This window comes from Equus caballus, chromosome 25, assembly GCF_041296265.1.
Source record: "Equus caballus isolate H_3958 breed thoroughbred chromosome 25, TB-T2T, whole genome shotgun sequence".
NCBI classification, from domain to species: Eukaryota; Metazoa; Chordata; class Mammalia; order Perissodactyla; family Equidae; genus Equus; species Equus caballus.
This window is the reverse complement of record NC_091708.1, coordinates 27418182-27444486: the sequence shown is the minus strand read 5'-3', so window position 1 is coordinate 27444486 and position 26305 is coordinate 27418182. Positions and strand designations below refer to the sequence as shown.

Genomic DNA, 26305 nt, shown 5'->3' with positions numbered 1-26305 from the left:
AGGAGCGTGGCCCCGGCCAGTCTGGGCCCCAGCTGTGGCAGTTGACTCTGCCCTGCCAGAGGCACCCTCTCTGCGGACTGGGGACCCTGGGGAGGCAGACCTCACAAAGGCCGGGGCATGACTTTGAGCAGGGAGTTTTGGGGGCCAGATGGAAGGGGTCTCCAGGCTTCTGAGGGGTGGACAGCTAGGAGAGCCGGTGCATGTCAAATTAGGATAACCGAGACCAGCGGGAGCTCTCGGAGGCGGAGTCTAAGAGAAGGTTGTGCAGGTGGGAGAGGAAGCATGGAGAGAAGGTCACTTCACCCCTCAGTGCCTCAGTTTCCCCACTTGCCCTTGGGCTGCCTTCCCCAGCTTGTTGGGAGGACTCCATGGCTCTCAGTGCCAGCATCCCGGAAATACGGCCCACCCCTGATGACAGGGGAAACCCCTGTTCTTTCTGACCTGCCCTGAGGATTGGTACCCAGAGCCTGGCAGACGCCTGAAGGATTCTGGAAGGTGGCGGGCTGAGATCTGCCTGCCCCTCCCGTCTTCATCCTGCATCCGGCATGCACCACGTGCACAGCCCGGGCCCTGTTTCTGACTCTGAGCTTCTCTGCCACCACAGGGGCGGGCCTCCCTGAAATCTGGGTCTTCTCAGATGCGACAGGGTCCTCCGCAGGCTCAGCGTTTCTTTAGTGGGTGTGACCTCGGACGCATCACTTCCCCTCTCTGAGCCTCAGTTTTTCCATCTGCCAAATGGGAATCATGATCCCAGCCCCCAGCTGCTCCCCGGGGTGAATGACGGTCCCCGATGCCTTTCTGCAGGACAAGGGTCATTTCTGCAGAGCAGTGAGGACGCTCTGGTCTCCTCCAAGGAGGCAGTTAGAGCCAAGCAGGACGGGTTGTAGCAACGGGACCTTTTCTTCCTCATCCCAACTTCATCCCTGCACAAAGCGTTCCAAGGAAGGAGAAAAAGGATTTGGAGAATCATGTTTCTTTTCCGTGTGTGTGTGTGTGTGTGTGTGTGTGTGTGTGTTTTGTGCACATGCTTGTGTGCTCAGAGAAGGGGGTTTGCTGTGCTCATCCCATCCCTAATATTTATTTGATGTATTTTTCTTTTTGCCTTTTGCCCCCCTCCCTCCCCAGGAGCGGCTGCTGTGGCTTATAGACCTGATGGAGGTACCGTCTGCCTGCCGGGTGGGGGCCGTGGGAGTCCCTAGCTGGGGCGGAGGTAGGGGGCTGTGGCCCTTCCCGCCACTGCCTCTCGTCTGCACCCAGCCCTGGTGGGGACCCGGGGTTCTTCCTGGTGCCCACTGCCTCTCCCCTACACCAGTTCATCAGCTTTTCTCAGGCTCTGGCGTGCAAATGCCCTTCATTTCAATCCCAGCTCTGCCGCTTCCTTGCTGTGTGACCTCTGAAAGTGCTTTCACCTCTCTGAGCTGAGTTTTAGGCTCGGTAAAATGAGGATGAGACTTTCTATGCTGTGGAGCTGTTGAGAGCCCTCTTGGCCTTTGCGTATGCCATGCGGTCTGTCTGGAATGTTCTCCCTCCTACTTCACATGGCTTGGCTGTCTCATGTGTGTAGCTCACATGCCACCTCTTCTGAGCAGACTTCCCTGATCCTCTCAAGGGGGGTGACTTTCAGCCTGTGGCTCCTCCAGCCCCCAGCTTCCCGTGGCCATGGCTCTTGTCTCATTATGTTCTAGTAATTTGTACAAGCCTGGCCAGCTCCCGCCTTGACCACAGGCTGCTTGAGGGCAGCAACTGTGTCTGGAGTCACCATCGAATCCCTAATGCTCGGCAAGGAGCCCGGACCGTGTTAATAATCTGGGCCTGTCTTAGTAATAGTAGGAGCTAGCGTTTGTCAGGAGTCCTCCATGGCGCTGTCATAATGCTTTCCGATTGTGTCTTCTTTGACCCTCCCGGTAACTAAGAGTGGCAAGTACTGCTCTGATCCCCATTTTACGGAGAAGAAAGCTGGAGCTCAGAGAGGAGAAGCGACTTTCTCAAGGTCGCTCAGCTAGTGAGTGGTGGAGTGTGGACTCTAACCCAGGCCTGCTGGCCTCTGAGCTGGTGCTGTTAACCCCCGCAGTCCTGCTGGGCTTCTCCCTGAAGGAGCCCACCAGCTGTGTGTTAAGCATCATCTATCTATCTATCTGTCTGTCTATCCATCTACCTATCCATGCGTCTATCTCTATCCAGCTATGTATCTATCTATTTATCCATTTACCTATCCATCTATCTGTCTTTCTGTCCATATGTCTGTCTATTCATCCATCCATCTATCTTTCTATCCATCTGTCTATCTTTCTATCTATCCATCCATCCATCCATGTATCCATCCATTCATCTATCTATCCATCCAGCCATCTATCTATCCATCTACCTATCCATCCATCCGTCTGTCCATCTGTCCGTCCATCTGTCCATCCATCTGTCTGTCTGTTCATCTATGTATTCATCCCTCCATCTATCTATCCATCCATCCATCCATCATCTACCTATCCATCCATCCTTCTGTCCCTTCGTTCATCTGTCTATTCATTCACCCATCTATCCATCCATCTATCTTCCTATCCATCTGTCTGTCCAGCCATCCATCCATCCATCTACCTATCCATTCATCCATCTGTCCCTCCATTCATCTGTCTATCCATCTATCTTTCTATCCATCTATCTATCATCTATCTATCTATCTTTGTATCTATCTATCTGTCTATCCATCTTTCTATCCATCCATCTATCCATCCATTCGTCTGTCTATCCATCTATCCATCTATCTATCTATCCATCTATCCATCTAGCTCCTCTCTCCTTCTCTTCCTTTGATTCTGTTAACAAATATTGAGTGATTGCTATATGCCGTATACAGTTCTGGGTGCTGGGAATACAGTGGTGAAGAATAAAGAAATCCTTTCCATTATAGAACTTAGGGTAGAGCAGGGATGACAGACAGTAAACAAGATAAATTACGGAAATACAGAGTATGTTAAGTGGTGAAAGTGCTAAGGAGAAAAACAAAGCAGGGAAGGGTTGGGGTGGTCAGGAAGTGACACCTGAGTAAAGATCTGAAACAGGTGAGAGAGCCATGCCCACAGCTGAGAGAAGAGCGTTTCAAACAGAGGGAACAGCAAGCGCAAGGGCCCTGAGGTGGGAGCATGCCTGGAATGTCTGAACAAAGTCCAGGAGACCACGAGGCTGGAACAGAGTGCGTGTGGGCAAGGGCAGTGGCAGGTTCTGTCCTGAGGACTTTGACTTTGACCCTGAGTGAGATGGGAGCCATCGGCAGGTTAGAGCAGGGGCCGACATGGTGTGACTTCGTTTTAGCAGGATGCCGCTGACTGTTGAGAATAGATGAGAGTGGGTTTGTACCAAGAACAGGTTCGTTCCCAGGAAGGGCCTGGGGAGGCTGTGCAGCCTGAGCTGCCACGAGATGGGATGATGGGCTCTGCAGGCGCCAGCTCTTCCGGCTGCCTGCTCAGCCCTGGCCTTGGTGTCTCCTCGGGGCCCCGTCCCTCCACACACTCAGACTGGACACCCCAGGCTGCCTGCATGTGGAGCCGCAGGACAGAACCCTTCTCCTGGGAGCCCATCCTGTGGGAGAGCAGGGCCCCAGGCCCCACCCTGGGGGTCAGGAGCCCCACACCCTTCCTGGGCTCTGTCCCTACCGTGCAGTGTGCCCTCAGGAAAGCCCCTCACCCACCCTTGGCCTCAGTCTGCCCATCTGTACAACCAAGGCAGAGCCCCATGTCTCCTCCGACTCTGAGCGTCCTCTCTGTCAGGAAGATATTCCAGGGGAGGCACGGCAAGGAATGGCAGCTCTGTGTCCCCCCACTTCTCTGTGCACTTGAACAAGGGCTGCAGCATTCCTTCAGAGAGAGGGCGCGAAATAATATTCAGTGATTCAGCACTGAGTGCCAGGTGCTGGTCTGCAACAATTCCATGTATTAGTGAGCTTCTGCTGCCATGATGCTGAGTGACAAGCAGCCCCCCAAATCTGCATGGCCAACAACCCAAAAACCCTTCTTTCTCATGGCCAGAAGCCCTGCCCTCCTGGAACTTCGTGCTTTTCATGTCCCCACTAAAACGCCTCTCACGTTGTTTTGATGTCTTCCTGGGCTTGTCTTCTCCAGTAACCAGGGAGAGCTCCTGGGGTATGGGCAGGGACCACATCTTTTTCTGCTCTCTGTCCCCAGTGCCAGCCCGAGGCCTGGAACAGAGTGGGGGAAATGTGGAGCAGAACCTGAAAGGAAACCACACTCCCCAGCCACTCAGGATTGAGTCTAACGTCCCAGCCTTCTGAACCTTCCCCTCCCACATCGTAGGAAAATGTCGTTGGCCCTGGCGCTCAGATGGGCAGGCTGGCAGGCGGCTGGCTGTCATGACCCAGATGCCCCAGACGGCTGCCCCAAATGGAGCCACTTTCTGTTTAGCCCAGATTCCCCGGCTCACGCTACGCGGGTCTCAATTCCAGGTTACACGTGGCTCGTGCTGCAGCCGTTTTCCCGCAAACCAGATGCAATCGATCAAAGGAAATCAGATTTCAGCCTTCCCCTGGGCGACAGCTTGTGTTCATTTTCCATTTGTCTCTTGTCCGTTTCCAATAGAGAGTCAGCCCTGGGAATTTTTTGCCGCCTCCAAACAATATTGCTCCCTTCCCATAAAGATGTCGGCCAGGAGAGCTGAGAGGCGGCCGAATTCAAGAATTCCTTCTTGAGTTTTTCATCTGGAGGCGGAGGGCCTTGGGTGCCCAGGCTTCGGAATCCCGCAGATGGGGGCTGGCTCTCCCAACTAGTAGCTGGGCCACCTTGGGCAGGTGACTTAAGTTTTGGAGCCTCAGTTTCTGCATCTGTACACGGGGCGGGTAGGACCAGCCAGCTGTGGGTCATCATGGCGATTGAGTGAGCTCAGCAGCGGGGTACATGGGAGCCGATTCTGTCATTATTCTAAAGGCTGGAAAGGGCACAGCAGAGGGTCACAGAGGAGCGGGGCTTGTCGAGGCCAAGACCAGCCTTGTATGCACAGAGCAGAGGCCACCGAGGGCGGGGGTGGCAGCGGGACTTGCCCCGGCCTTAACCAGCCCTTTTCCGCCTGGATTTGAGAGATTTTGCCCTCCTGGCTTCTCATGTGCCTGGAAAGGGGCTCCCTGGACCTGCCGAAGGATGCTGGCCGTGGGGCCCCTGCCTCTAAAGCCCTCGCTGCCCTCTCCCCCTGCAGTAAGGCTGGAAGGGGCCCTGGCGTGGCTGGCAGTGCTTCGCTGCCTCGGCCGGATCCCCTGTGGCCTCACCATCCTCCTCAGCAAGGCAGAACGAGGGGGAGACGCTCAGGCCTGTCTCAGACCTCGGCTGCAGCGACTCTTGACTGTCAAGGCAGCTCTTCCCAGAAACAGGGAGCAAACCATCCTAGGATCTTCTCCCAGCCCCGGCATCTGCCTTTGGTCCAGCCTGGGTGGTTTCCAGGCCTCTGCTGGGCGAGTCCTCCCCCAGTAGGGAATTGGAAGGAGCCCATCTATTTTCTCGCTCATTCATTCAGCCTCTTCTGTGTTGGTGCGGCAAGCATTCGTTGAGCACCGCCTGCGTGCCAGGCTCTAAGGGGGGCCCTGAACCAAAGAGAGCACAGCTTGCGTGCCCTCCTGAAGCTCAGCAAGTCTGGTGGGGGGGCAGCCTCGAGTCAAGTCACACTCTGGACGAGGCCAGGTAGCTTAGGGGACCAGACCAGCACATCCAAGGGCCCTGTGCTGTGAGGCTCTTGGACACTCAAGGAGCTGGAGGAAGTCAGTGGGGCCAGAGTGCTGGACGTGAAGGAGAGAGGGGTGAGGGTGAGACGCAAGAGGCTCCAGGGACTTGGGTTTAATCCTAAAACTGTGGGACACCATTGAGGGTCTTCATTAAGTAAGTGACATGATCCTGTTTGCATCTTTTTTGTTGTTGTTGTTGGTGAGTAAGATTGGCCCTGAGCTAACATCTGTGCCAATCTTCCTCTATTTTGTATGTGGGATGCCACCACAGCATGGCTTGATGAGCAGTGTGTGGGTCCATACCTGGGACCCAAACCTGCCCAACCCCAGGCCACCAATGCGGAGCACATGAATTTAACCACTACGCCACCAGGCCAGCCCCATGCATCTTTTAAGATGCCTCCCCTGTGTGTGGAGAGAGCTGAGGGGCAGGCGGGTGGGGGTCACCTGGTCCAGGTACGCAGGTACCTTGTCAGGTAGACTAGCTCCATAGCCCCCACCCAGGAAGCGACCCTAGGGTGGCTGCAGCTCTGCTCCTGCAGAAACGAGGACTGGTCCTCAGCCCGCCCTTTATGGAGCCTCTGCCTCCCTGGGCGAGGACTCGGGCTGCGGGAAGCTGTTTTCACCAAGCAGAGCCCAGACCCCAGGGCACAGAGCCTGTTGGGACGTGGCCAGCCCTGCTCCTCCCGCAGACCTGATTTTCCCAGCTATAAAATGGGCTCGTTGGACTCAGCATTGGCGCACGACTGGGGTTCTTCCCCTTTTCTGTGCCCTGGGCCCCACTGGCAGGCTGGCGAAGCCCTGGGACTCCTTCTCAGAATAACAGTTTGAAATGTTTAAAAGTAAAATACATAGGATCCAAAAGGAGACAAATTATATAATGAAATGCCATTTTCAAAATAGCGGAACCAATTGCAAAGCATGTGCTCCTTTCTGAGCACACCCAGGAACGGGGTCTGGTGGCAGTCCATGGTGGCCGTGATCGGGAGGAGCATGAAGGGGGTTCTGCAGCACCTGCAACAAAAGGAATGTGACAGGATGGATCTGGGACGTCGGTGGGTGACAGCGTCACAGGCGCTGCTGGCTCGTCCGCGTTCCCTCCTGGAGCCCTGGGGTCCAGCGCCTGTCCTGAGGGCTCCTCTAGCCCTGCCCTGGAGGTTCAGGGTCACACTCTGTCAGCTGAATGCTGTCCTTTTTCCTAAGAGCGTTGGGAGGAGGGTGAGAGGGGCAGAAGGAATAGTGGCCTGGCTTCCTTGGGACGAGGCAGTGACCCTCGTCCTGGGTGGGCATCATGCAGGGGCTCCCCCAGGACTTTTCGGCTTCTGTGGTTTGGTGGTCCTGTGGACACGCTGGTAAGAGGCCTGGTCCCTGCCTGGCGTTGGGGCCGTTCCCCGCAGTCTCAGCCATGCCAGCCAGTGTGGCCTCCCGTCCTCTGGTTGGGGTCCTTTCTCTCCCAGTCCACTCCTCTGACCCTCCCCTGCGGCTCCAGACTCCCACGCCCACCCCATGCTGGAGAGGTGGGAGCAGGGCCATCACCCCGGGGTCTGCCCCCATGATCCTTTTGGGCCCCAGACCTGTCCCCTTCCCTCTGGACAGCCCCGCTGCCCCCAGGAACGCCAGGACTGTCTGCCTCTAGCTGGTTCCCACCACCCCGTCCTTCCTGGGGTGACGGGGTCCCCTCCCCAACCTGCCGTGCCACCTTGCCTAGTTTTTCCCGTGTCATTCGTTCCTCTCTCCCTCCCTCTCCCCTCCTCCGTCTTTTCCCCAAATCCTGTCCCTTCCCGCTTTTCTCCCTCCTCCCTCGCAGGTTCTCTCCTTCTCTCTCTGTGTGTCCCCTTCTTGCCTTCTCTCAGCAGCCCCTGCGGCAGAAATCTCAGCCCCCACTGGTGACTATCCAGAAGGCTTTGTGACTCTGTGCCTCAGTTTCCCCAAATACAGACGGGGGAGGCCCCTCACGCCCTGGCCTCAGGCCTCTGGTGCATTTTGGCGCAGTGGGTGGGGGAGAGGTGGGGAGGGGGGTTGGGCAGCTTATTGTCCTGACATCAGAGTAAAGAAGCAAGAAGAACAAAGAGCCGAAAATAGCCCTTTACGTAAGAGCTCTCCCATGGTAATGAGGGGACCAGGGAGGCAGAGAACCAGGTGCTGGGCTGCGGGGAGGAGGGGGGGTGGGGGAGGGGGGCTCCTCATTTGGCTGAGGTGGCACCTGGGCCATAGCGGCCTCTGTCGCCAGGGTCACGAGTCCAGCTGGCAGAGGTCGGCACAGGCCATTGCCCCCCATCATTTCGTTGCGGCCCCACCGTTCCCTCAGACCAGACCCCTGGGATACCCGGGCCCTGATTGGGCCGACTCAGACAGAAGGGAGCTCTTTTCTGGAAAGGCGGGGGTTTTGTGAAGCGCCACAGATCGGAGGAGGAGAGAGGTGGGGGAGCAGGTCCTGAGGGCATCCTGGCTCTCGGGGCGGGCAGTCTGGATAAGACTCAGACCTTGGATAGGATTCAGCTTCCTGGCCCGTCCTTGCTGTGTGACCTCGGGCGGGTGGCCTTCCGTCTCTGAGCGTCAGTCACCTCAGCTGTAGGAGGGATGAAGGGTCCCACCTGGCAGGAATCACTGAGCCGCTGGATCTGGGCCCTGGCCTCCCCCGTGGGTGCAGGAGGAGGGAGCCCCAAGCAGCTAGCTTGTGTGTTGGGGAGGCTCCCGCGCGAGCTCTGACCTTGATCCTCCTCTGGAGACCTGTTCGGCGGGCGTTTGTGCTGACACATGCCCCGGGTTCTTAGCCTGCTGTCTGCCGCTATTTCAGAGGCACAAGGAGCACGGCTCGGGGACTCAGCTCCGAGCGTCTGGATTCAGCAGATGGAGTCTGGCGGGGCTGGGCTCCGACCCGTCTGCCATTTGCTCCACTTCAGGCCTACCTTGCAGGGCTGGGTGTCTGTCCCGCTCCACCCTCCCCTCCCCTCCCCTCCTCCCATCTCTGCCTCCACTCCAGGCTCCAGGAGCCACTAATAGAGAATGGCTGCGGCCAAGGGCCAGCGATGGCTCTGCTCTCTCTTGTTTCAGAGAGGGTCACTCCCAGGGCCCTCTGGGCCCTACAGTATCAGGGCTGTGTCTAATTCTGGGGTTGGGGTAGGACTGCATGGGCTTTGGGGTCACTGGGCTGGAGAGAAACTGGATCTGCTGTAGGATAGCTGTGTGGCCTTGGACAGCTCCCTTCCATCTCTGAGCTTAAATGTAAAAGATGGGAGCCAGGGAGAATCGTAGTGCCTGCCTCCCAGGGTTGTTGGGAGAATCAAAGGAGATCGTGTAAGTATAATGCCCAGGGGGGTTGGCGCACAGTAGGTCCTCCGCGGGCTGTAGTTCTCCGACATCCTTCTTCCTAAGAGAAGGTTGTGCTCATATTGTCGGGTTCTAGATCCTTCCTTTCGCCTCCCCACGGCCCTGTGACAACTGCTGGCCCCATCAACGATCCTGAACAAGAGTTTGCAGGCAGCTACTGTGTGCGTGGCCCTCTGCTGGGTGTTGGGGACACGGTGACCTGCTCATCTCTGCATCCCCATGAGCTTGCCTCATCAGTCAAGGCTGCCTGATAAATGCTTGTTGAGCGACTAAGGGAATGCTCAAAGCTCCTGACGTTCTAGAACAGGACAGAATCCCATGTCTGGCCCCACCGTGGACCCCAGGTGCCTGCAGGCTGAGTTCCTGCGGCCGGTGGCAGTGGCTCCGTTGGAGGGTGGTGGCAGCCCCCTTGTTTTCGCTGCAGACACTCCCCAGGCCTGCGACCTCCCTCAGGGCCTCCCACTGAGGCCAGGGCCCTGGTTGCCGCGTCCTGGAAGCCATTGCAGGTCCCCAGCCCTGCCTCGCCCTTCGCCTTTGCTCGGGATGGTCCGTCTTGCCCCGCTGGCCCATTTGCAGGGAGCACTGACTCACTGTGGTCTTGGAGGACGGGTCGTATGGGAGCTGTGTCCTTTCTTTCGGCTGAAGTGTCCACACCGGCCAGTGCATGTTTTGCTGGCTGTTTGGTTGCTGGGGGTGTTCGCAAGGTCCCAGGCTTCCAATGTGTGTGACAGTCACCTACCCTCATCCGTCGTGCCAGGCTCTGTTCCGAGCACTTTTTAGGTGTTAATACATCAAGCGCGTGAGGGAGGGACTGCTGTCACCCCATTTTACAGAAGAGGAAATGGAAGCACAGAGGGTTCCGGGTTCTGCCCACTGTCCTTGAGCTGTAAGTGGCAGAGCTGGGTGTGAGTTCAGAGAAGCCTGAACTGGCGCCATGAATCAGTGGATGCGAGAGCAACCCCATCACCCCGCCCCGGGACCCCCCGCTGTCCTTGCCTCCCCGAGGCCGTCTGCAGCATCTTCCTGGGAGGCAGGAGGCAGGCAGCGGGCAGGAGGCTGCGGTCTGCACGTCAGCCTCAGCTTTGCTGGTAAAATGGGGCAGCTGTTGCGGCCTGACGTTGCCGCAGAGGCATCACGGGACCAGAGGAGGAGCCTGTGTGTGACAGGCGCAGAGCCGGAGGGCCGAGCATCTCGTGGGTTGGTGGGTCCCCCTGGCTGGCCTTCAGGATCACGTGCCCTTTGCCGGCCAGAATGCTCGAGGCTGCAGGAGGATCATTCTGGATGGGGTCAGTGTGGAGGGGCTGGCGGCCTCTGCCCTTGGGGTGTGGAGTTGGGGGTCCTTCCATCCCCACCCGCGCCTTCGTCCTCCCTCAGACCCCCATTTCGGCTCCAGGATGACCCGTGGGAGCCGTCTTCCTCCATTCTCTCCCTGCTCGGGCCTCCTCCCCGTGATGGCCAGAGGGCTCGATTAATTCCTCCGCCCATCGATTCGTCCCCGATTCATTAATTTGCTTAGTAAATATTTATCCAGCAGCCACTCGCCTGTACACTGAGGGTAAGGTGGGGACCCTTTAGTCACAGGTCTTGCCTGTGAGTTTGTATCCCAGTGGGAGAGACAGACAACAAACCAATCAATAGTAACATCAGCTGGTGATCAACCTTGGATTGAAAAATGAAGCAGCGTCAGGGCTTAGACAGAGGGGGGTGGGGGCAGGGAGGGGTGCTGTTGTAGGGCTGGGCCGGGAAGGCCTTGCTGGAGTCAGAACCATGTGAAGTGGGGGGTGCGCCAGGAATGCTGTGTGCGCAGAGAGAGCAGTGAGTGCAAAGGCCCTGGGGCAGGAACAGTCTCATCCTGTCAGAGGAGTGGCAGGAAAGGGCGCAGATGAGGGCAGAGTCTGGAATTTCCTCCAAGTAGAGTGGAAAGGCCCTGGAGGGTTATGAGCTGGAGAGAGACGTTATGCGACTTATATTTCAAGGATTACATCCTGGCCTCTGGGTGAAGCATAGTGATCAGGGCAAAGGAGAAAAATAAAGCAGGGTGGGGGAGGGGGTGGTGATTTGGGGTTGGGCTATCAGGGTGGACCTCTTGGAGGAGGTGATATTTGAGTAAGGTCTTGAAAGAGGTGAGCGAAGCAACTGTGCCTGGTGGCTAGCCCAGAGGAAGAATGTTCCAGACAGGGAACAGCCAGTGTGGAGGCCCTGACGTGCCCATGTTGTCCTGGTGTGGCTGCAGAGGGAGTGAGCCGGAGCATCTTCATGGAAGGCAGGCTGACCACGTCTCCATGGCAACCCACTGCCTTCAGGCTCAGAGCTGAGCAGCTCCACGCTGGAAGATTCTCAGCCAGCCAATCCTCTGTCCTTCCTGCTTTGAGCACGCCTGCCCCTCTGAAACGCCCATTGTTCACCCACAAGACTCAGCTTGAAGCTGTGCCCCCTCCTCCGGGAAGCCCTCCTTCATCACTGCTCCCCGGCTGCATTCTAGGCCTGTGTTTCCTTACCCCGTGCACAGCCGCCTCCTTGCTTGTGTGTGTGGACCCCAATGTCTCTAAGCTACTATAGGTGGGGGTGGTGGTTCGCCTCCCCTGTGTCCCCAGGAGCATCGCCACACCTGAACTTAAGCAGGTGTTGGTCACAGGGGTTCATTGCCATCCTGGGCTCTGTGGGGTGGAGAGAAATGGCTGCCCTGAGGTCCCAAGAGCCCGGGTAGAGAGGAGCGCTGCTCAGCCTCCGGGGGACGGCCTGGAGGTAGCCTTAGGGCAGGTCAGCATCCCTTGAGGGAGCACTGGGCTGCTCCTGGTGCGTTAGGGCAGAAGGGAAGAAATGGGGTTTTTTGCAAAATAAGGTCCATTTAAACCCTAACCACCCCCTCCCCCATTCAAACCATTGACATTAAAAGGAGGAGGCACTTTCCCATCCTCTCGTGGGCATCTCGCCATCTCCACCCTCCCTGAGCTCCTGTCTGAGCGGCAGAGGGAGGACCCCTGGGTCCTGGAGGCCGTGAGTGTGTTCTGCTCGGGGTTCCGGCCGAGCTTCAGGAATCCCCAGCCACGGCCGGAGCCACCCCAGCGTCTCCAGGTCGCTCAGCAGACGCCTGGAAGGTCTCAAAGAAAAGTCGATTTCCAAACGCCGGGCAGGAAGGTTGACATTAACTTTAGCGAGCAGCGTCTGTTCCGACGGAGTGGGCGCGTCGGGAGAAACAGGCCTCGCGAAGGTGTCCCAGGGGCCGTGGATTTTGGTGTCCTAGAGAGCAAACTGGCTTTTCCCTCTCGGTTTGTACCTGCTCATGTGGCTTTCTTCCCCGTTTCTAGAACACTCTGGACCTGGAGGAAACTGGCGAGGCCGTCCAGGGCCATAGGAACGCCCTCCCGGACGTCTCCCTGGTAAGACCCTCTCTGGGATTTCACTGTGTTTGGCCCCCCCGGCCCTGGGGGCTGGCTCCTGGGACAGAGGCCCTCCGCCTGCGCCCACGTGTATCCCTCGGCCATCTCCAGCAGGGCCCGGGGCGGCTCTCCGCTGGTTCCTGGGATCTTAGACAGATCTGCGGGCTGCTGGGCTCTTGGCTGCCTTGCTGTGACTTTTGATTTGCTGTCTGAACGTTCTGGTAGCAAGTACCGCAGCAAGGAGGGTGTGCAGAGAACTTCCCCCAAGGGGCCAAGGGGCCACACGTCCGCGCTGGAGATCGAAGTTAAACGTGACCTCCTCACACCCGGGCGGCTCACACACCTCAGCAGCCTGGGCAGTGTTCCTCTGTGATTCTGACCCAAATAACTTTTCAGTGGCCTGGGCTCTGGAGCCAGATGGCCTAGGTTCAAATCCCACCTCTGCTGCAGACTGTGTGGCTTTGGGCAAGTTTCTTAACCTCTCTGTGCCTTGATTTTCCCATCTGTAAAATGTGGATAATGATGGTGTCCCTACCCCATAGGTTTGTGGCAAGGGGGTAAATTAGTTAATTGAAGGAAGGCACTTGGGGCAGTGGCCACGCAGCCGTCCGAGCTGTGCAAGTGTTGGGTGTTGGCACGGGCAAAGAGGAAATAGTAAGGACGGGTCCATAGCTGCCGCTCACCAAGCGCCTGCTGGGTCGCAGGCATCTTGCTAGCATGTTATATACTTGGCTCCTCACATCCGCACAACCCTGCTGGGCAGGCACGTTTTCGCCCATTGCCCAGAGGCCCACTCCAGAGAGGTGCAGCGCCTTGCCCAGGGCCACACAGCACCCCAGCCCATGTGTCCGTCCATCTTCTATCCATTCTCTCCCCCTCCAGTCTGTCATCACACCGCCTATCTCTAGTAGCCACGATAATCCCCTAAAAAGAAAAGAAAAAGAAAAGCCAAAGAAGTGCCTTTTTGGTTTTTCCATCCTTTGCATCCTGCGTCTGATTAAGTTTAGTCCCCTGTGACGAGCCCTGGCCGATGCCGGGAACTTCAATTCCCTAAGGAGACGATGCCATCCCCCGAGACACCGGCGCTTATCAGCTGCTGAGACACCGGGAGAAGTTTTCCACTCGGGTGTTGCATTATTCAGAGCAGCGTGGCCCAGAGCCGAGGAGAGGAGAGCGGGGACAGAATTCCAGCCGGGCCGGGCCCACTTGCCCGCCTCGCCTCGCCTCGCCTCTTCCAGCCGCCATGGGCTCCGACTCCTTCTACTCCTGTTGGGTCTTTTGGCAGGATGATGTCCGGTCCACCTCCGAGGGGCTGCCTGGCTGCAGGCCGCCGCCTCCCCCGCCCCCTCTGGGCCGAGGCCACGACCACCGCCCGCTGGCCCAGCCGAGGACACCAGGGAGAGAGGACCTGCAGCCGCTTTCCTCTGCGTCCTCCCACTCGGGCATCATCTTCTCGGCTCCGCGGACCCACAGCCCGCCAGCGGGCACCGCGCTGGCCTCAGAGGCCTCCCCAGCACAGGACTCGCCCTCCTCCCCCATCTACGCCTCCGTGTCCCCTGCCAAGCCCGGCTCCAGGGGGCCACTGGACGCCCACCTGGCCCTGGTCAACCAGCACCCCATCGGCCCCTTCCCGAGAGTCCAGTCACCCCCACACCTGAAAGGCGCCCCCACAGAGGCCGTGCTGGCGGGGGGCTGCCTTCCGCCAACCTCACCCTCCGGCCGGCCCGACCCGACGGGCACCAACCAGCACTTTGTCCTGGTGGAGGTGCACCGGCCGGACAGCGAGCCCGACGTGAACGAAGTCAGGGCGCTGCCCCAGACGCGCGGTGAGTGCCCGCAGGCCCGGGCTGGCTCGGGGTGACACATGCGATCTGGGGGGCTCCGCGTCCCCTCAGGGTTGATCTGCCGGTCGACACGGTGAAGGTGGGACCAGCTGCTCCCCCAGTGAGGGCCTTCCAGCTCCGGCCTGCCCTGCCCAGGGTCGGTGGCCTGGGGACAGCGTCTTGCACCCGCCCGGATTGAGGGGTTTTGGGGTCGGAGATGTGAGTGTAAGTCTGATTCTGCCGTCTCCCAGTTGTGTGACCGTGACAAGCTGCTGCGCTTTCCCATTGGGAAACGGAGATGACAGAATGGCCCGCCGGGTCCCTCTGCGAGTCGGGCTCCTCCTCCAGCGCCCCCAGACCTGGGCCCCCTGCATTCACCTACCCATCTCCCCACTAAGTCTGAGCTCGCTGGGGGCAGCAGTGGCTTCTGTGATCTCTGTCCCCCGGGCCTGGCACGGAGCGGGTGCAGGGGCAAGGTGGGGGCTGACGTTGCCGTCTCTGGACCCCTGGGGTCTCGGGGCGTCAGGGTCAGAGTGCAGGCTGGACCTTCCAGATGCCCAGGAGGCCAGTGGAGGCTGCGGCCCCTGAGTTGCCAGAGGTCATCCGGCTGCGGGGGGCCAGGGAAGGGTCCAGCTGGGTTTCCGCCCCTCCCTCCGCAGGCTCCCCATCTCCCTCCTGTTAGCCAGACCGGGACATTTTCTTGGGTTCTGCTGCCATCTTGTGGCTGCAGGGGGCATGGGCCGCCATGGCCAGGGAAGGTGGCCGGCCAGGCCAGAGGACGTTTCCTGAGCGCCCGCTGGGTGTCGAGCGGTGGACAGACTAGGATGCAGAAGGCAGGCTGCCTGCTCGGGAGCGAGGGAAGGCAGCTGAGGGGAGAGCAGGCAGGATGCGGGCGAGAAACCCGAGCCGTGGCAGAGGCATCGCTCCTGCCCCTCGGCCTGGCACTGGGCCGGCACAGGACACTAAAAGCCACCCAGTGGCCTGCCCTCCGTCTGCCTTGCCTGTGGACTAGCCCGTCTGGTGCTCCCAGCAGCACCCGGGAGGCTGGTGCTGTTATCATCCCCATCTTACAGAGGAAGAAACTGAGGCAGAGAAAGTAACTGGAGCCAGGCCGTCCAGCACAAGTCTGTTCTCTTGACTGCTTCGTGCTGTACGTCGTGTCTCTTAGTCTTTTTGATAACCCCGGTGGTAGGCATCACTGCTCCTGTGTTAGAACAAGAACACGGAGGCTCAGAGACACTGTGTAACTCGCCTAGGATTGCACAGCTGGTCAGCGGGGATTCAAATCCCACTTGCCAGACTCTAGAGTGTCTCAAACTCTGGGGCCGAGCCCTAATCCACAGCAAAGCAGCTCGGGTTTGTCGGGTGAACCAGAGGCCCTGAGCCCCCAGTTGGGGTCACGAAGGGGTACAGACTGGGCATGGCAAACCTTCCATTTTTTTTTTCTCAAGAAGCTTGACATTTAAGTTTTATGTGAAATCTAATTTGAACAGGTTGGTTCATCATTAAAAATCGAGAATATTGAGTTTAAAAAAAAGCAGCCCATCTCTGTGGGTTGGGTTTGCTTCCTGGCCTCTGTTTTAATCATTACACCAGGGGCAGTCAAGGCAGACAGCCTGGAAGTGGCGGCCTTGGGGCCAGGCCCAGTTAGAAGAGCAGATCTCCGTAGGTGGAATGGTGATGGGGAGTCCCCTGCCCTCTAGCCCCCCCGTCTCTGCCCTGGGGAGTCCCCCCAGCCTTCCCGCCTGCAGCTCCGTCACCTCCTCCAGGAAGCCCTCCCTGCCCCCAGCCATGTAAACCACCGCCCTCGTCCCTGTTCCCCGTTCCCAGCAGCCTCCACGCTCTCCCAGCTCTCGGACAGCGGGCAGACCCTTAGCGAGGACAGTGGTGTGGACGCCGGCGAGGCAGAGGCCAGCGGCCCAGGCCGAGGCAGGCAGATGGCATCCACCAAGAGCAGGAGTGGCAAGGAGCCACCTGGGAGCGAGAGGACCACAGAGGGGGCCACCAAACCGGTGAGTGGGGAGGAGGGCCCCGGGTGAAGAACAGGAGGTCCCCAGCAGGGGTCAGCCTGACAAGGGGCACAGGGGAGGGTGGGAGCCCCGTCCCTGGAGGGATGAGCGTACCCGGATGAGATGCTAGGTTAGGAGTCTGGAGGCCCAGGGTAAGTCCTCCCTGACCCCTGATGCTGACAAGCTGGGCGCTGAAGGTCGGTCTCCAGGATCTTGAACCTCAGCTCTGACGTGTCTGGTGGCCGAGGGTCAGGCCTGGATTCAAGTTCCAGCGCCACCGCCAGGCAGCCTTGGGCCAGCGCTCCACATCCCGAGCCTCAGGGCCTTCTGTAGCATTCACATTGCTGAGAATACTAAGTGCTGAGCTACACTCTGGCATCCCCGAGGGTCCCAGCCCGGGCGGATGCTGAGCTCTCTCGACCCGGAGGGCCTGGCCTGGCCTGTCCACCGAGAAGGCCTCGGTCACTGGTCTCCTTCCTCACACATGCAGCCTGGACTTCTGGAGCCCACGTCCACCCTGGTCCGTGTGAAGAAAAGCGCCGCCACCCTGGGCATCGCCATCGAGGGTGGCGCCAACACCCGCCAGCCCCTGCCGAGGATCGTCACTATTCAGGTACATCCTCAGGGCCCACCTGGCCACCTCCCCTTACCCCGGGAGGCCCCTCTCTCAGCATCCCCAGGCTTTTGCCACCCCCAGAGGTGACCCAGGGCAGACCCAGGCTCATCCTACCTCTGCTCTCACTGAGCCTCAGTTTCCCCAGTCAGGGCAGTGGACACCCGGACTGTAGCTGCCTCGGTGGCCGCGTTGGGCCTGACCCCGGGGGAGGCAGAGCCAGGCCAGCCTAGCCCTCAGGCGCCCCCTGTGCCCCCTTCCCTGTCTCTCACCCCTGCAGCGAGGTGGCTCGGCCCACAACTGCGGGCAGCTGAAGGTGGGCCACGTGATCCTGGAAGTGAATGGGGTGACGCTTCGGGGCAAGGAGCACCGGGAGGCCGCGCGCCTCATCGCGGAGGCCTTCAAGACCAAGGACCGTGACTACATCGACTTTCTGGTCACCGAGTTCAATGTGATGCTCTAGGGCCCGAGGCCCGCGGGCTCCCACGGCGGCCCGGCCCCTGGCCCCGGTCCCTCCTCCCGGCACATCAAGCTCCATGAGGGGCCGGGGCTGCATGGCCAGGGTGGCAGGAAGACATCCCCCCAACTCCTTCCGGGCCCGCTGGACCAGGAGAACCGGGAGACGAGAGCGGGACAGGCAGATGAGGTCAGGTCGGGCACTGGGGCCGTGCCCGGTACACAGCAGGTGCTCCATACAAGTGTGGGTTTCCAGACGGGGAGAAGGGTGGGGACAGGCGGGGCACCTGTGTCCTGACACGTCCACCGGAGGCGTGCCAGGGCCTGTTACTCCGGGTTGGATGTGGGGCTGCTGCCCCCCAGCCAGCCAGGACCCGGTCCATCCCAGATGCTGGAGCCTTTGTCTGGAGGGAGTCACGCGAGAATTCGTGCACACAGCCCCCAGCGGGGGGCATCTTGCAGGACCTTTAGTGCCACAAATAAGCACCGAGCACCCCCCGTTCACACCTCTACTCCTCCCAGCTCCTCATCCCCCGTGGTATTTATTATTTATTTCCCTCTCCACCCCCCTGGGGACCCCAGCTTCCCACCGCACCCCCAGCCTACCCCAGAGGCCTTGCAGGTGACCGGCGGCGTCAGTGTATTTATATACAGAGCTTATGACTTTAATTTTTCAATAAAGAGATCCAAACAAGATTAGGGTCCAACGTGCTGTGTGGCCTGCCTGTGTGGCTGGGGTTTTGATCGTTCCACGTGGAGAGGGCGTGGGTAGGACAGAGGGAGGCGGCACAGCGCCCCACACTGCCACGCTCTCCCCTTACCCCCATGCACGGCTCAATCTGGGACCCACAGTGGGTGGCGGGGCACCTGAGCATCTTGGAGCACCTTACTTGAAGGTGGTGCACAGAGAGTACCTGTAGATTAAGACTGACAGGCGTGTTATGGGGCCGAATGCACCGTGTGCAAGGATGTTTCAACACGGACAGGAGGCCCATCTTAGGGCGGGTCCCAGGGTCTGACTCTGAGATTGTTACTGGACACAAACACAGATTCTTTACCTGCCACACAAGAGGCGCCAAATAAAACAGGAACGCCAGGCCTACGGCAAGGAAAGGGTTTTATTTTAGGTGACATCAGCCGGGAGACGGGAGTGAGCCCTCAAATTCCTCTCGTCTCCCCAAAGCATGGGAGGCAAGGGTTTTAAAGGTTTTGAGGATTGCGGCTTCTTGTAGGGGTGGGGAGCCTGTGGCCTTGCTGGTTGGTGCTTTCCCACTGGCCTGCGTTTGGCCTTGTGAGGCTGCTTGCAGGAGCGGGGGATGGCAAGATAAGGGAATCTGCGGGTGGGTATCCTTGGTTGTCTGCCTCCATGGCGGATGTTGGATTCTGGTGCCAGGAAGCTGAGGAGTAGGCAGGGAAAGTGGATGGGTGCTTTTGGTTTTAACCCCGTATGTGCTGGGTTTGATGCAGGGGAACTGGTATCAGGGCCAGCATCAAGATGAGGATCTGTATGCAAGTGATCCAGTAAGGAACGGGCAGCGGGGAGGCCAGGAAAGGAGCAGGGGATCAGGAGGGAAGCCAGGCAGGGTGGGACTTCAGGCAAAATCCTGGGAGGGCAGGGCAGCTGCAGCCCCATCCCACGGGGGACGCGGGAGTGTGACTTGGGCCTAGAGGGGGGACTCAGGTGCAGGGGCCAAGGCTTCCATGCTGTCAGTCTGTGGATGAGGCCTGGGGGACGGCGGAGAGGCAGTAAATTCCACTCACTTCCCACCCTCTACCCGTGCAGGCCGAGCTGTTCCAGGAGCCAGGGCGGTGGGTGGCAGAAGCAAAAACACAGAGAGAGGGGCAAGGAGGGAGGAGGGCAAGCAGGGCTCTGCCACACAGCCCCAGCACCAGCCTGGTGCCCATTTCCTCCATCCCCAGGGTTTCTGTGGGGCAAGAGAGTTTGAGAAGTCCTGCTCTGTCCAGCCCTGTGCCCAGGGGTCTGCCAGAAGTGGGCTGGGGGCAGTTGATTCCACAGCCTTGCCCCAGATCTTGCTCTCAGCTGCCCCTGTCCCCTCCCCAGCCCAAGGAGACCACCTGAGGCCGGAGCCCTGGATTCCACTTGACCTCCAAAGCAGCTGGTATCCCTGAGGGCTCCACCCCTCCCAGGGGACTCCATATGCCCCTTCCCAGTCCTAATAGCCCTGCAGGGACTAACCGTGACCTGGCCACAGGAGCCCCAGCTCTCCCAGCATCAGACCCCAAATCCTGTGTGGTCATAGGCAGGTGATTTCATCCTGAACCCAATTCCCCATCTGGAAAATGGGTGTGGTAGGCTGAGTAATGGCCCCCAAAGATAGCCAGATTCCTGGAAGGTGTGAATGTTACCTTATACGGCAAAGGGACTTCACAGAAATGATTAAGGCAGTTAGGCGGGGAGCTTATCCTGCATTGTCTGAGTGGGCCCCGTGCAATCATAAGGGCCCTGGGAAGAGGGGGCCAGAGGGAGATCTGACACAGAAGAGGAGAAGGTGCCGTGATGCTGGGAGCCGAGTCTGAAGATGGAGGAAGGGACCACGAGCCCAGGAATACAGACAGCCACTAAAAAAGCTGGAAACGGCAAGGAAATGGATGCTCCTTCAGAGCCCGCAGCAGGAACCTAGCCTGCTGGCGCCTTGATTTTAGTCTGTTGTCCCTGACTTTGGACCTCTGACCTCTTTTTGTAAGAGAACGAATTAGCGTTGTTTTAAGCTGTGAACTGGCGGCAATTTGTGACAGCAGCCACAAGAAGCGAATACCACGGGGAAGCTGCCCCTGATGGAGGCTGGGATGCTGTGTGTGGGCCACGCACCAGCTCAGAGTCAGCCCCAGGGGATGACGGCAGTCGGGACGAGGGTGAATGAAGAAATGCCACCCCTTTTCCAGGCCCGAGTCCTTGTGCCTCGGTTCTGAACCGAGAGGTTTTCATCTATCACTGGCTCACTGTGAATTTCAGGCCAGTGACTGCCCTGCTCTGTGAACTCTGGGCAGGTCGGGATGGCCTGTGCCTTGAACCGGCTGTTTCCCCACCCGGTCCAACCCCAGGGGACAGAGAGCCCCCCGCAGCTGCTGCCCACGGTCCCAGGTTTGTACTCTGAAAAAAGTAAGAGTTTCTGAAACTGTTGCCTCTGAAATTCCTGGGGCCGCCTCCAGGGCCGGGGCCCATTGGGTGCGAGGGCCCCCCTCCCAGTGGGATTTTAGACCTAAAAAAATTCCTTTGCAAGGGGGCTTAGAAAGGTCAAGTGGCTTGGCCAAAGTTGCATCATTAGCGAGTGGTAGAGGACGAATTTGGACCCACGGCTGCCTGAGGTCCACAACATGCAGCCAGGGACAAGCACGTGTCCTGTTGTCTTGTGAAAGGACGCGATGCTATGGGCTAAGGCAGCTTTGAATATTGGGGGAGGGAGGCGCACCCGAGGTCCACCTGGCCACGAGAACCTGTGGCCCTGACATCTTTACTCATGTTGCCAGAACTTGGGGGAGAGGTAAGGCTGGAGTCCCAGGGTCAGCTGCTAGATGAAGGACGAGGCAAGGGGAGAGTGAGTTTTTGCCTTGAGCCAGGATCTGCCCAAGCAGGGGCCCAGTTGGCCTTCAAGTCACCTGAAGCCCTCTCTGCTTGCCCAGAGTAGCCTGATGTGGGGAGCACAAGGACAGAGAAGGCACAGCTCAAAGAGTGCCCACCACAGAGTGTGACACCTGGGATCAATTCCACCTCCACTACTTCCTGGCTGTGTGATCTTGGGAAAGTCATTTAACCACTCTGAGCCTCGATTTCCTCATCTTTAAATGGGGAGCATAATGCTTACCTAACTTGAAAATCATTTTCAGGATTAGCTAAAATGTTTGCCCCTGGCACACAGTAGGCCTTTAGTGAACAGAAGCTGCTAGGATGGTTACCATGAGATATGTGTGTACATGGTCACGGACAACCTGGGGAACTGAGAAGAGCTTTTCTAAGAGGAAAGAGAACAGGGCTGCAGCACAGCTGCACGTGGGACCTCAGGCAAGTCACTCCTGTCCCAGGGGCCTATTACCATACCCTCGCTGTGAAAGAGGATTGGTGGAGGAGCTCTCTAAATTAGCGCCATTGATTGATTTTTGATAGGCCTGGGTCTCTGTTTTTAATTATTCCCATCAGCTACCCTGTGAGGCGGGAGTCAGGAGTTTGACGTTCAGTGGCCGCCAGTGGGAGAACTGGGACGAGAGCCTAGGCCAGTGTGACAGCTGACACCGCCACCTGGAAGGTGCGCTTTCCGGGGACAGTGGGTGATTTCTGTCCTGCCTTCACGGAGGCACGTTGGGCCAGTTCTCGTGTCTCTGAGCCTGGGTTTCCCCGCATGTCTAATGGTGGTTTGGACTAAAATACACCTGGGGTGGGGGAAATGACAATACCCACCCGCCCCATAGGAGAGGACTGAGCATAGCGAAGAGCTCGCATAAGTGTGCAAGAAAAGTTGATTATTACTACCGTCTCGAAGCGGTCCGTTTCAGCCACGAAAGTTTGTGATTCGTGGCTCGCTGCGGCTCCGTGCGACCTTGCACAAGGTCTTCGCTCGCTCCGGGCCTCGGTGTCCCGTCTGCAGCCGGGCGGGTCCCGGGCGGGGCACGCACCCTCCCGGATCTGGGCGATTTCCAGTCCCGGAGCCACGGCCCAGTCCTTGGGGGCGGGCCCCAGGCAGCCGTCTCTCTGCGATTGGTGGATCCTCCAGAGGCCACGCCTCCCGGGGGGCCGCGCCCCGCCCGTCATAGGCCGGCCTCGGGGATTATGCAAAACGTCGCCGCCCCGCCCCGCGCCCCGATTGGCGGCCTTTGTTTGCCGCTCAACTCCAGGAACCAGCGGCGCGCGGCGGGCGGCCGGCCGGCAGGTGAGCGGCGGGAGGGGTCCGGCGGGTCCCGGGCGGGCGCCGGCGCCGGGTGGGGTCTCAGTTTCTCCGTCGGGGGAATGGGGAGGGAGCGTGGACGGCGCCGGCGGGCTGCGATCCGCGGCCACGGCGCCGCTGTCGGGCTCTCCCACGTGGGCACCCCACGCGCGCGGGAAGGAGACGGATGGCCGCTCCGGGAATGGGAGGGGGCCCCGGACGGGCGATCGGGGTCCGAGTCCGACCCTGCCGACCGCGGGGGGGCCGCAGTCTCCACCCTCCGACCTCAGTCTCCGCCTCCGCACGATGGGGGCGTTGGCTGCGTCTCTCCGGCTGGGGCTGGTCGCAGGGAGGGCGCAGGGAGGGGAGGGGTCCCCAGGGAATCCGGGGGGTGGACCTTGGCGGGGCCTCGGGCTGTGTTTGGGCGGAGGTGTGGCCCGGGTAGCTGTGGTTACCCGGGAGGTGGGACTTCTCGGTCCTGCGATTTGCGTGAGGCTTGCTCACCCGGCAACAACCCGCGCAGTCTGACAACTCGAGCCGCGCGCCCTCCCCGGACGCCTAACGCAAGTTTCTTTTCCTCTTTTTGGCAGGGGGAGGGAGAGCGAGGCCCAGCGGGAGGGTGGGCAGCCCGACAGCGGGAGGAACTGGAACGGACTGCAGAAATCGGGCCAGCCTCTCTTGGTGCACAGCTGGAGAGACTGAGGCCCAGAGAGGGGGCGCGGTTTGCCCAAGGGCGCACAGCAGGCCAGGCGCAGAGCTGGCTTCTCCCCAGGGTGATGGGGCTGGCGGCGGCAGAGCCAGAGCCTGTTGCCGTGCGACCCTGGACGGGACTTTTCCCTGCTCCTTTCCCTGGTTTTTGTTGAAAGTCATGACAGGTTGGAGCGGATCATTGCCTAGTTTCAAAACCTTCTGCTTCTGGGTGAGAAAGTTGGAGAGGAAGGTTGCTGATAACAAACCGGAGCTATTGGGGTGCTGAGGAGAGAAACTGAGACAGGCTGCGTGAAAAGAGACATTGTCCCTGTCCTCTAGAACAGAACGAGAAGAAATGGCCCAAACTGAAGCACGAAGGACTGAGGTTAGATACGTACAGGGACTTCCCAAGAGCCTCCTCTTTAGTTGGTGCGTTTTATTTTTTTGGCTGTTGGTTTCGTTTTGTCAAGCAAACAGGATTTCTGCCCAGCCTTCTGAACGGTCTAACTGTGGCTTGGGGGATGGAGCCCATGGTGTTTTGGGGACGATTTGGGTTTCTTCCCAGCAGCGATCCTGGCTTTTCCGCAGGAGGGAGAAGGTCCCTTGTGGGGACCCTGCCTCCCGGAGGCAGCGGTTTGCGTTGGAAACATGTGATTTGGGCTGATTGTTGCAAGGGGATTTCATCAGCTCCCACCGGCCTGCAGGGCTGCCGGGCGCCGGGGTTGGGGTTTCCAGAGAGACCGGAGCCGCCCGGCCCCGCAGCCGTCGTGCTGAGCGGGTGGTTTGGGGACGGCGGGCACGGCCGGAGCCGTTTACCCCGTGAGGGAGGAGAGAGCGTCTTTCTAAGGCAGCCAGCTGCGTCCCCAGCGCGGTCCCAGGTCCCCTTCTGCTTCCCCAGGCCCGGGACGTGGGGCAGATCTGAGGTCGGGAGTCAGAGACTGTGGTTCAAATCCCCAGCCCAGCTTGGGCTCTGAGCGCCTCAGTTTCCCCCTCCGTAAAATGGGAGTGGGAATGCCCACCTCAGTGCCACCGTAAGGCTCAAGGGAGGTGGCATCCTGGGAAGCTTTGCTCCGCCCGCATTCTAAGTTCGGAGATGAGGAGGCTGAGGCCCCAGGAATTTACTGCAAGGAGTGAGGGCTGAGAGGGCAGAAGCTGTTGTCTGTTTTATCCCCGGTCCCCAGCCCTACACATGGTGTCCCATACACTGTTGTGGATTGCCTCAGTTATATCACTTAGTGTTCACATTGTTGCCATGGATGGGTGCTGTTGTCCTCCTTTTACAAATGAGAAGCCTGAGGCTCAGAGAGGTTAAGTCATTCACCTGCGGCCACACAGCTCTTCTTTGGGTTTCGTCCGTCCTTACTGGGGGATGTTGCAGGAGTGTGTCATCTGATGAGAGCTGACTGTGTGCCTCTCTTCCCCCGCTTGCTCAGTGGTACCATGTTGGTGGCTTGAAATTGGCCATAGTAAGGGTGTTTATACTATGGAAATCAATAAATGCCACATCAGGACTTTTTCTTTTCTTTTCTCTTTTTAAGAGAGTTGCATGTGAAGGGTGTTGGGGGATGGAAGGCGGTCCTTGCTCTGCATGGCAGCTAGGAGTTGAGGGTTCCTGGTGGTGCGGGAAGCCCCAAGAGAGCCAGGCCACGAGGTCCACGCCCCGCGGCAGCTCCCTGAAGTGTGGGATTTGGGAAGGAAGCCTTTATGAGAGGTGGCTGCTCGTCTGTGATGCCAGCAGCACATCTCTGTGACTTGGGGACAGGTTAGCAGGGACCTGAATTTCAGGTCAAAACGTCTGGCCTCTAACCTGAGGGTGACAGCCGTGGACGGTCTTTAAGCAGAATGATGCTCTAAGAAGATTTACCGGGCAGCATGTGCCGAGGGATTGGAGGCTGAGTCGGGGGTGGGCCGAGAGAAGAGGCGCTGGTTGGCCGGAGGAGCCCCGAGGAGGCTGACAGCGCCCCCCCGTGCTCAACTGGGCGAACGCCTTGTCCCGTGACTTCACTCTGAGAGGAGGGTATCAGAGATGCGTGGAAACACGTCTACGGTCAGAGCTGCCGGAGTTGGACCCAGGCCTTTCTGCCCCCAAACCCTCGAAGTGTTACTTCCTCGGTGCCCCCTCCACCCCAGCCCACAGTCCCTTCTTGGCTCTGATCTTCCTTGCCAGGCGTCAGCCGAACTCCAGCTCGGGTGCTGAGAGACCCCCTGCTCCCAGGGCGGCCCACGCCGGCCCCGAGAGCCTGGTCGGCATCCTCCCCTTCGCCCCTCCTGCTGAGCCTCTTGTGGGGGAAGAGCCGGCGATCAAAGCCAGAGTGGGATGCTCAGCTGTCAGTCTTCTCCGAGTCGTGGGACCACAGCCAAGGACCAAGGACCAGGAAGGGCCTCGGGGTCCAGGAGGCTGCACTCAGCCCCCCTAAGTCAGGGATTCCTTTGGAGGGTAATGCTTTACTTGTGGGTGCAGACTTAACTGTGCTCCTCATGTGCTCTGTGACTTTGAGCGAGTTGTGTAACCTCTCTGGGCCTTTCCTTGTCTGTTAAACGCCTGATGACAAGGCTCCCATCAGACAGCACACACTGTGCCCTGAAGTGTTAAATGGCTGAGGCGGGGGGCTGATTGCTTCTTTCCTTTTTGTGATTTTCACACATTCCTACATGGCGCATCGTGGCTATATGTGCAAGAAAGAATGCACAGTATCAGAGTTTAAAAAGAGAAAGATGTGGGATGGGAGTTGTCACAGAATGTCACCGAATGTCACCAGATGTCAGAGCTGCAAAGAGTTTCACAGAGCCAGGCCACCCTTCCCAACTTTCATGGGCGGGAAACTGACAAGGGGCGTGCCCCAGGCCTCAGAAGAATGGAGCACTTCACAGATGTGCTCAGTGATGGCTTACGTTTGTTTGGGGTTTTTTTGGTTTTTTTTTTAAGATTTTATTTTTTTCCTTTTTCTCCCCAAAGCCCCCCAGTACATAGTTGTATATTCTTCGTTGTGGGTCCTTCTAGTTGTGGCATGTGGGACTCTCCTCAGCATGGTTTGATGAGCAGTGCCATGTCCGCACCCAGGATTCGAACCAATGAAACACTGGGCCGCCTGCAGCGGAGCGCGCGAACTTAACCACTCGGCCACGGGGCCAGCCCCTGTTTTGTTTTTTTAAGAATAGTAAATATTGGGGCTGGCCCGTTGGCGCAGAGGTTAAGTTCGCACATTCTGCTTCGGTGGCCTGGGGTTCACTGGTTTGGATCCCGGGTGTGGACATGGCACCGCTTGGCAAGCCATGCTGGGGCAGGCGTCCCACATATAAAGTAGAGGAAGATGGGCACGGATGTTAGCTCAGGGCCAGTCTTCCTCAGCAAAAAGAGGAGGATTGGTGACAGGTGTTAGCTCAGGGCTAATCTTCCTCAAAAAAAAAAAG

The 26305-nt window shown here is 58.8% G+C and overlaps 2 protein-coding genes across 20 annotated transcripts in view; both read left to right on the top strand.

The window, feature by feature from the left end:
• Positions 1-18034, top strand: part of WHRN (whirlin) — an 86308-nt gene extending 68274 nt beyond the window's left edge. For 4 of the 8 annotated variants that reach the window (XM_023628735.2, XM_014736002.3, XM_070252023.1 and 1 more), the window contains 6 exons: positions 1126-1158; positions 12355-12426; positions 13712-14252; positions 16080-16261; positions 16749-16871; positions 17152-18034. In XM_023628735.2, the coding sequence (XP_023484503.1) occupies positions 1126-1158; positions 12355-12426; positions 13712-14252; positions 16080-16261; positions 16749-16871; positions 17152-17334 (1134 nt within the window). In that variant the 3' untranslated portion in view covers positions 17335-18034. The remainder of the gene's footprint in view (positions 1-1125; positions 1159-12354; positions 12427-13711; positions 14253-16079; positions 16262-16748; positions 16872-17151) is intronic. The other 4 variants (XM_070252022.1, XM_014736000.3, XM_023628736.2 and 1 more) reach the window with 3 other exon arrangements.
• Positions 18035-21979: 3945 nt separating this feature from the next.
• The window catches only part of AKNA (AT-hook transcription factor), a 103376-nt gene continuing 99050 nt past the window's right edge, over positions 21980-26305 (top strand). For 2 of the 12 annotated variants that reach the window (XR_011432631.1, XM_070251689.1), the window contains exon 1: positions 21980-22210. The gene's annotated coding sequence lies outside the window, so the exon portion shown is untranslated. Of the gene's footprint in view, positions 22211-22656; positions 22768-23170; positions 23280-26305 lie in introns of those variants that run through there. The other 10 variants (XM_070251684.1, XM_070251682.1, XM_070251683.1 and 7 more) reach the window with 9 other exon arrangements.